Genomic DNA, 10,121 nt, shown 5'->3' on the forward strand with positions numbered 1-10,121 from the left:
GGGTAGGCAGAGGTGCACATTATGGCACATAATGCCCATGTACACCCACATTTCACAATTTTATATTGTAAGTCCCATGTAATAGGTGGTGAGCCTATTGCCATATACCGGGCACATTTCCAGACTCTGGCTTCTTACCGTTAGGTAATAAACAAACATACACACAAACATATCAGTTGCAAGATGACTTCTATGTTAAATACACGTTTATTTAACTACAGTTTGGCAACTATTGTTTTGAGCCGTTTGGGGTCGAAACACTTGGGCCATGGGGTCCTGGTACACATTCTGTACTTAAAGAGATTGCACATAAGCTATTCGACTCTACGCGTGACCAGAAGGCTGGCTATTTCTTCGGTCAGAAGATAAGCATTGCCATACAACGTGGCAATGCGGCCAGTCTTCTGGGAACGTTCCCCAGTGACAGCGATGCGGACGAGTACTTCGACGCTTAACGATTAACAAACATATACACAAACATATCACTTAGAATATTTATTTGATTTTTTCTTTATTTTAGTTTTAGGTTAGTTTTTATTCCTTTTTTTAGGTATTTTTAAGTTGTAAATAATGTGTAAGTAATCGTAATAATTTACAACAGTACTAATGAACATTTCGTTTTGTTTCAGCACCATGATCACCACCACGAGCACCATGATCACCACGACCACGGCAACGGCAACCACGACCACGGTGACCATCACCACCACGAGCCTGGCATGCCCTTCGACTTCTCTTACCAGGTCAGTTCTTCAATATCCAATGTAGAATACCTAAACGGCAGTGCCGGGTAAAGCTGACCGTAGCCTATATAGCCATGGGGTAACCTGTCTCCCATGGGGGTAGGCAGAAAGCTCACTCGTAGTAGGCAAAGTATAACACCTATTTTTCACTAGTTAATCCAGATGAGCTTATTGCCATTTATTTGAAAAAAAAAAGGTAATTATATTTTGCCTGCCGATGCCACTTGCTCAGCAATTCCACTCTCATTTAACTCGATAATTGAAACAAAACACATGCAAATCCTTTATAGCGCGGCAACCCTAGCATATATCTTTGAAGCCGTCCGCTAGAGCGCGCTGTGTGTGTGAGAGTTGACGTTTGGCTATGACACGTTCGCGCGGGCAATCGGCTCGCGCTCAAAAGTCAGTTAGTAAGTGAGTTTTGTAAGACATTCTGTGTGCTAAAGCGTGTATTCTTGAACAATAAACTGTTACTATAATCGGTGAGTCTTCATTCGCTCCCCACCGACGCTATACCTTTTAATTTTATTTTCTACCACCAGGTGGCAGAAGATGGCAATGATTACAGCCACAACGCGATCTCCGACGGTGACATAACCAGGGGAGAGTACAGAGTGGCCCTGCCCGACGGTCGCACGCAGATCGTCAAGTACACAGCTGACTGGAAGAACGGATTCAACGCTGAGGTTAGTACCGCTACTTGATAATAGATGGCGTTGTTTTGAATTTTATTTGCAATTGCAAATAAATAGAGAAATTAATTAATAAATAGATCATAAATAATATTTATTTTCTCTATTCTAAAAGCGTTTCCAGATTTTAAACCGTTTCAACAAAAACTATTGATCATCACGCTTATTACCTACATAGAATACTATTTTCAAAATGAACTCATGATATTTTTTTCTTCCAGGTCACATACGAAGGTGAAGCCAGGTACCCTGACCAGCCAGCTGGCGGTTACGGCAGCGGCAGCGCGTCAGGAAACGGCTACGGCAGTGGAAGCGCATCCGGCAACGGCTACAACAGCGGATCCGGCAGCACCGGCGGCCAAGCCTACGTACCACCAAGCCAAGGCGGTGGCTACCAATACTAAACAAAACCCCCAACGATTACTTACGCAAGTTTACAATGAACTGAAGAATTTATTTCATGCTAAAATTACGTGACAGTTTCCTGTAGTCGATTATTTTACTAATGGAATCATCCCCTCTCTAGATCTGTCATTGTGACAGTTAAAAAAACAAGTTTTAGTTTGGCACTGGAACGCGTTTCAAATGCCAAACTCAGTCTTCTTGAAATGTGAGCATTCAGGACATTAAAGTCGCGTAGCATTAGCATGAAATACTGTGTCCAACACGTCTGTTAATAAATTACCTTGTAACTGCTAATATTCTTTAAAACATACAAGATTTTAATCAACCCTTTATTTACAAAATGGCATGCCTACAACACCTTGAAAGAGTCGACTAAAGCGTTCGATTAAAATCCTGTGCGTCGTAAAGATTTTACCAGTATAATTGTTTTTAATATAATACCTTTTAATGTTAAGATAGTATTTTATTAACATAGTTACCGAAATATAGTTACCAATTGTTATAATTAAATACCTATTATATAAAAATTTACTTCACTAGCTAGGTAATCAATGCAAACAAAAACTGGGCAGATGAACATTCTATTTCCTTATTTTCCGACAAATCTATGCTGTTTTTGCCTATAGAGAAATCTAGCCATATGTACCTAGTTGAATTTATTTATGAGAGTAGGTACATTATGTATACTGCTAGCTTTACCTATTTACCTATTATATTACCTATATTTGTAACGCCTATGTAGCTCTTTAATGTAAAATAGTATAATTATAATAATACCTTTTGTATTGTAAAAAAAGGGAGCTAGAAACCATATTGTGATGTTTAAAAAAGACAAAATTGCTTGTAATAGTTTTTAATTAATAATACTCATTACACTGCCGTATTTTGTATATTTATTGTATAGGATAGAGGAGTAAATTTGACAAATCATTGTTAAAATATGAAATGTCCTTTTGTACCTTATTTTTTTATAAAAATAAATATAAGCTACAGTTATTCATGTGGAGTTTTAATACTTTTTTAGAGCTAAGTTTATATTCAACTAGCTTCTGCCAGCGGCTTTGCCCACGTTCTCGTGATATAAAAATTATCCTATCACCAAGTCAGTTCATATACTCTCTGCATAGCAAATTTCATCAAAATCCGATCAGTAGTTTCAGCATGATTGACGGACAAACATCCAAACAAACAAACTTTCACATTTTTATTATTATTGTGATAATGTGATATAAATTTAAAATCCAAACAACCAAGCTATTGCATTGGTTCACTTTTAAATACTTAATTTAATACTCATTCCATTAAGAGTTTGTCCGTAGTAGATATAATACTCATAAAAGCCTTATAGACCTGTTTGGTTGTAAACAAGAATAACTTAATTCTACTACTTATCATAGAATTAAACTTATCTTAGTAAATCAAAGAATACTTAACATATAAGCTGCCACTTATTGAGTCACTTTCGATAGTCAAAGTCTTAACACATTAGGTACATAATATTAAAATTATTTTATCACCCTTATAACTTGCAACTCGGTTTGATTATTTTCTAACTTAAGCACATAATTTTCAGCACCATGAACATGTTTTAAATGAGCATTCAAATCCTTTTTCAGGCCAAACTTCTTATCACAGACTAGACAACACTCAGACTTTTCCAAATGCTTTCTTTTCATATGTTCAAGTCTCCGGCCCGACGTTATAAACTCGGCTCCACAAACATCACACTTAAAAGGCTTCTGTCCGGAATGTATCATTAGATGTTCCATCAAAGTCTTTTCATTCAAAAATGTATCACCGCAGATCTCACAAGTCTTATCCTTAACTTTTTCATGAGTCAACAAATGCTGAGTCAAATGACTCTTTTTATAAAAACCTTTTTGGCATATATCACATATGTAAGGTCTTATATTCAAATGGTTTTTATTAATGTGAGCTTCTAGCGTGTTTTTATTCAAACTTCTATAGTCGCAGCTGTTACAAGTGTAGTATTTCATCAGTCTCTTTCTTTTAGTTAGAACACTGTGGTTCTTTAAATGTAAATTGTAATGGGAATGAGATTTGAGAATTTTAGAGCAATACGGACACTGTTTTACCTTGTGGCAGTTTAAATGAGCTTTTAAAGCTGAGCTTCTATTGAATATTTTCCCACATATATCACAGATGTTTGCTTTGTTAGTGTCCTTATGAGTCATTTTAAAATGTTTTTGTAGTAATACTTCAGAATTAAATTTCATATCGCATTTGCTGCATGGCAAAGAATTTAATTCCTTCTTAGGTGTTTCAATTATAGTTTCAAAGGTTGGAATATTTACCTTTAGTTTATATTTCTTTGTTTGTCTGTCATTTTCTTTTTTATCAATTTCCTCATTGATGTTGTCAACTAACTGATTGATTATTTCAGTTTTGAAATACTGTTTTTCTAATAATGTAAATATTTTGATGATTAAATTGAAACACTCTTCACAGGCTTGTGGTAGGAGCAGGTCCTGAAATGTTTTAACAATTCTGTTAGAAACATTTTATTACTTCATTTACTGATAACTGTAAAAAAATATATAAATGAAGGCCATTCTAATTAGAAGTAAAATAGATAAAAATAGATGCTTTCTGTTACTAAAATCGGTTTGCAAACAAATAAACTTTACTTACATGTGTTGGAAATAACTTTTCCATCATATTCCCTAAAGTTATATTTATATTTAGGTATTCGTCATGAATTTCTATACTTTCGTGTAATCCTATCGTATTTTCACAATGTTTAAAACATAACATGCACGTACTTTTACTTATTATTGGATCTAAAAGAATATTTATCATTTCCATAGTTACTTTACTCTAATCAAACGTTTGTTTATAAGGAAATGATAACAAAACATAACAATCTGGTAATTTAATTTTACTAATGACATTTTGATTGACATTTCAGTTACTTTATTTTAGAGTCGTACCTTGAATACTAAACTAAATCGTACACTATGAATCGATTACTCGACTAAATTGGTTTCGTACAGTTGGCAACTCGTACATTTCGCGTGTCTATGGTCTGATACGCGGGATCACTGCCGGACGGGACGATTTTACGAACTTGAAGTGAAGACGCAAGCATTCCATGTCAGTGTTTTTCAAAAAATGAACCTCTAGATTTCTTGTGTTCTTTTTGTAAAACCTTGAGTTTTACCGAAATTCACATAATTTAGAGATTTCCGTTAAAAGCTTGATAGTAAAATGCCTGCTTCGTTCAAATCGGAAACGTAATTAAATATCAAACATATGCTTCAACGTCACAAAATATTCTATCGGAGCAGAGAAGCTAATTTTATGGATAGAACAAGAAAGAATCTGGAACGTGAATGAGTAAAGTAAGTCAACTTTTGAAGAAAAATTGGATTTATAATCATTTTTATGTGATAAATTTAAATAATTTCACCCATTTAGTGAATTTTCTATTATTAGATTAGGTTTCGATTACAAATAACGCCATTTTGTCTTACAATTTGCATACGTAACATAACCTAGAAACGCGATAAAAACGTAATTTTAATCATAACAAACTGAATTCGGCTCTGAGGTCAGAAATGTTAGCATTTTAAGCACTAAAAGTTTCATCAAAGTTACAATGTTATGCATCGCTGACGAAGTGTAATAGGGACAATGCTTAAAATATTTGATTATGAATGTGACATTGAAAAAGAGCGAATTTGAGATTTTGAGTTTGAAAGTTTGAAAAAAAAAAGCTTCGATGCTAATTGTAAATATGAATGGGAACTAGATTTATTAGAAACTTAGGATGATAAGCTAATGACGCTCATTTATGATTTACTTTATACAATAACATGATAACTTTGTACCATTAATTAATAATTAATGGCTTGTTATGCTAATAGCCAAGTAGCACAAACCAAGCAAGAAACTCCATAGGTTACTCTTTTTCAATCAGATTCTCAATACAATTCTTGGTTACATTTGTATGTATTAGCTAATAGAACTTAATGTAATTTACAGGCAATGAAAAATGGCAGACACAGCGAAGAGTGGACCCCCAGACAATTTGGAATGGATAAAACAAAAACTCCAGACAGTGTGGACCGCTCCAAAGTTCTGCGGTCTATGTCTGGAGAACAGAGGCAACTTCTCTTCCGTGGACATGGAATTTATGATTGGCCGGCAGACTTTTTCAAAGTGTCTTCAAGATATTTTGAACTATGTGTTCAATGAAGATGTAAGTTTTGTTTCTTTGAAAAGTTAATCTACTTAATTAAATCTTTGATTTTGAACTCTTGTAAATAACCTTTTTTAACCTTATTTTCTAAATACCATGGTTCATAGTGCTTTGTAGTACAGAACACAACAATAATAAATACTTCATATTGGTTTTCAGATTGAAGAGATCATGTCAAGTCACTACTTATGCGATGGCTGTACGGAGAAGACGATACAGGCATATCTCTTCATGCACAACACAAGACAATTGACAAAAATCCTCAACAACTGTGTCTCAGACATTTATTCCAAAGTTGTTGATGTAAACTCACAGCTCGATGACACTGTCACTGCGGATGCTGCCAACGTAATGATTGTACTGGAAAATGACACAGACTTATGTAAAACAATCATTGATGTCAATTCTATGACCGAAGTCATTCCGACAGCAACCCATATTCCAATGAAAGTTGATCAGCCACCACCAGTAAATCAACAACCAAAGATTGTTCAAGTCACAAATTCACCGGTTCTAATCAAACGGAATATGGAAGAAAATAAACAAGAACCGGAACCTAAAGTTAGGAAAATTGCAAAACCTGATGGCACTCCGAATATTAGTTTGAAAGAAGGTCACATTGTTATAAAACCATTGAGTTCGGTTCGCAACATGGCACCTCGGTACAACACATATCAATGCGTTCATTGTCCGGACATATTCACTTCTTACAGATCCATGAAGGAACATGAAAAGGCCAAGCACAAGAAGGCCGTGTTCCGCTGCAACCTATGTGATAAATCCTATAACACGCAGCAATACTTGAACATTCATTACAAGACTCATGAGAGAGCTTGGTGCAAACTCTGTCAGCTCATACTGCCAGAAGAAGAACTCATGGATCATTTGAAAGCAAATCATGCTAATCTGGTGTATCCGTGCAAATTTTGTGACCTAGTATACTATACCCAGGAGTCTCTGGATACTCATTTCAAAATTACCCATCTAGTGAATGATACGAAGGCGAAATCTCAATGTGTTATGTGTTTACGTAACTTTGTTGAAGCAGAATTAAAGAAACACAAGTGTAAATTTTCTTGCTCTGAATGTTTTGTGATGCCTTGTGTACACTTCAAATATTTGAATTCTTATAGGGAGCAAATCTTAAATCATGTGAACAAAATCAAGTGCATAGATTGTGATTATGTGACGCGACGGAAGGAGCATTTAATAGGTCACGCGAATAGGGAGCATTTAGACCATCATCCGTTTACATGTGCGGATTGCGGCCAGCAATTCTATACTAAGTTGAGCTTGAAGACCCATATTGTACAGTTCCATGAAGATCTTTTCTGCCCATACTGTGACTTTGAGTTCAAAGATATGAGGACATTGGACAGCCATAAAAAGGCGTGCAAACTCGTCATACGTGCATTCACGTGTTCGCAGTGTGAAGCATCGTTTGACGTCGCTGAAGAACTGACTAACCATGAGAATCTGAAGCACAGCGAAGTCGTTTACGCGTGTTCGCTTTGCAAGTGCAAATTCTTAACCGATTTAGAATTGCGAGAGCATCGCGCAAGAGTCCACGGCGGCATTCAATGCAAGAAGAGACGAAAACACATTGAGTGCTCTCTATGCAATATTATGTTCAAGAGCATAAAAGAAATGTTGGAACATGAGAAGTCGCATGATGAAAATGATGTGTATCCTTGCAAAGTCTGCTCGAAGAAATACAAAACGTTAATGAAGTTATACATTCATAATCAGAGGCATTACACAGACAGGGTGAAATGTAACGGATGTAATAAGCGGGTGGCTGCGTCGTTCTATCCGCAGCATGCAGTCAGGTGTCCGTACGCAAGGGAGACAACATTGGGTCATGTCTGTGAAGTTTGTGGCAAGTCCTTCCATCTAGAATCATTGCTAAAGTTGCACCAGAAGGTTCACATGGATCCTGAGCCATGCCCTCATTGCAACAAGGTTATAAAACCTGCTAGCCTCAAGAAACATATGGAGCAATTCCATGGAGAATCTCCAAAAGAGAGGCCTGCAGGCCGAGTAGTGATTGAATGTAATCTTTGTGGACATGTTGTAAGAAAGAAATGTGATTTAGAAGCTCATATGAACCGATATCACTTGAAAATCAAACCATATGTCTGTCCGATTTGCTCGAAAGATTTTTGTGGCAAAGTGAGGCTAAAGGAGCATATAGCGACACATACGTCTGATAATAACTGCTTCTGTTCTATTTGTGGGAAGAAGTTTGCGAACCGAGTGTGTTTGAAGATGCACTTTAGAATGCATACCGGTGAGGCACCTTATTCCTGTGACATTTGCGGTCAGAAATTCAGGTCTTCAAGTATGATGAAGACTCATAGGCTAAAGAAACATTTGGAGAAGACGGTCAACTGTCCCTTATGTGACAATATGTTCTTCATGGCGCGCGATATGCGACATCACTTCAAGAAAGCACATTGGAAGTTCAAAGATGGAAGGCCTTTTAATCCTAGAGATGTTGAGGAGTTGCCAAAAGAAATGTATTATCTCTTTGAGGATGGGAGACTGCCGAAACTTACTTCGGATCTATGATCCTCGTATAAATAGTTCTAATATTTTGTAAATTAGGTATTATTATGGGTTAGAGTGCTTTTCTACCAGAGATGTGCTATAACTACGTTGCTGTGGATGCGTTTGGCTTCCACCAATCATATTCATTGATACAAATAGGTTAGCTCTGGTGTAAACGGACTCAGCTAAGCTAAGTTTTTATATGGAAAGATGCATAACTACTATAGATATTTTCCCTACTATCTATTCAACGCATACTTGAGCTGTGCATCTTCCTCGCAGTATAGCTACAAAGCACATCTCTGGTGAAAAAGGACACTTAAAATATGCAAAGCAAATTAGTTTAAATTAGGATTTTGGATAAAAAAGGCGATACTCAAAGAAGAGTTGGAAAGACTGAGGAACGATATAGAAATATTTTTGGTTTATAAAGAAAGGATCCTAAGGAACTTGGGCATAAATGCAGAAAGTAAAATAATAATAGAATATTTTGTTATTATGTGAAACACATTTTAGTGTAGTTTGTTATTAGTCTTACTGCCGCACTAGCGTAGCGATTTTGTATCGAAAACAATTGCTAAGGACTAGGTTAAGCAACCATTAAATGACTCTGAGTATGGCAGTTATTAGTTACTATACCCTTAGTACAAGTTTGCATTACGTTGAACGAAAACGAAACGAGAGCGCGTTCGACGCTCTGATTGGCTCTCATTGGCCAGCTCGAATGAACTAACCAGTCAGAGCGCCGATCGTGTCCTCGTTTCGTTTTCGTTCAACGTAAAACAAACTCGTACTAAGCCCTCTGATGTCATTGGTAACTTTATGACTGGTGTAGTTTAAAAACTGCTTTAAATTAAACTACAAAATAAACCAGATATATTATTGCCAATCAGGTTATCCGACTTCACACGCTTAAAAGAGGTTTAAGGGTGCAGTTCCATTGAGCTTAAAATCCATATCTCTTCTTTTCAAGCCATGTGATTGGTGAATAGCGGAACAGCTCTTCTCCGCTCTGCTCCGCTCCGCCTCAGTGGAACCGCAGCCTAAAACACTTAAATCTAGCGTTTATACCATACAGATATAACACATTATTTTAAAATTTCTGGTGTTTATTTTGTTTTGTCTTACATGTATTTTCTGTCTCTGCCTACCCCCATGGAACAGGCGTGAGGTTATGTATTGTATTCTAAATGGTGCATAGTAGGCAATGAAGCTAAACTACACCAGTAATTATAATTTTAGCATTTATTTCTACATACCTACTGTTATAAATAGCATAATAAAACAATCATGTTGCAAAAGACAATTATTTTGTTTTTTTTTTCTGTTTCGAAAATTCTTTTTATTTTTGACTGCATAATAAAATTGCCATTTGTGTTATTCATTACATAGGTAGGTTTACTTAAAAAAACTTATTTGAGTTTTATAAACTAGTACATATTGTTATTAAAATTAAGTTCATTTTTACTGAATTCGAGTTTTATTTTCATTTGTTGGACCAATTCTCAA

The 10,121-nt window shown here is 35.9% G+C and overlaps 3 protein-coding genes across 3 annotated transcripts; 2 read left to right on the forward strand and 1 right to left on the reverse strand.

The window, feature by feature from the left end:
• Positions 1 to 183: 183 nt before the first annotated feature.
• Positions 184 to 1,839, forward strand: LOC118276590 (pro-resilin). Its single transcript, XM_050699677.1, has 4 exons — positions 184 to 279; positions 630 to 743; positions 1,286 to 1,429; positions 1,657 to 1,839. Exons 1-4 carry the CDS (start codon positions 184 to 186, stop codon positions 1,837 to 1,839), a joined length of 537 nt encoding a protein of 178 aa, XP_050555634.1.
• An 838-nt stretch (positions 1,840 to 2,677) lies between these two features.
• Positions 2,678 to 4,798, reverse strand: LOC118276657 (zinc finger protein 26). The gene is made up of 2 exons (XM_035595064.2): positions 4,493 to 4,798; positions 2,678 to 4,329 (listed from the first exon to the last, which is right to left on the reverse strand). Exons 1-2 carry the CDS (start codon positions 4,664 to 4,666, stop codon positions 3,346 to 3,348), a joined length of 1,158 nt encoding a protein of 385 aa, XP_035450957.2. The 5' UTR covers positions 4,667 to 4,798; the 3' UTR covers positions 2,678 to 3,345.
• Positions 4,799 to 4,921: 123 nt separating this feature from the next.
• On the forward strand, positions 4,922 to 9,913 carry LOC118276848 (zinc finger protein 791). The gene is made up of 3 exons (XM_035595425.2): positions 4,922 to 5,202; positions 5,846 to 6,062; positions 6,222 to 9,913. The coding sequence occupies exons 2-3, from the start codon at positions 5,856 to 5,858 to the stop codon at positions 8,631 to 8,633; spliced, it is 2,619 nt and encodes an 872-aa protein (XP_035451318.2). The 5' UTR covers positions 4,922 to 5,202; positions 5,846 to 5,855; the 3' UTR covers positions 8,634 to 9,913.
• The last annotated feature ends 208 nt before the right edge of the window (positions 9,914 to 10,121 follow it).

Source organism: Spodoptera frugiperda, chromosome 17 (genome assembly GCF_023101765.2).
Source record: "Spodoptera frugiperda isolate SF20-4 chromosome 17, AGI-APGP_CSIRO_Sfru_2.0, whole genome shotgun sequence".
Taxonomy (NCBI): Eukaryota; Metazoa; Arthropoda; class Insecta; order Lepidoptera; family Noctuidae; genus Spodoptera; species Spodoptera frugiperda.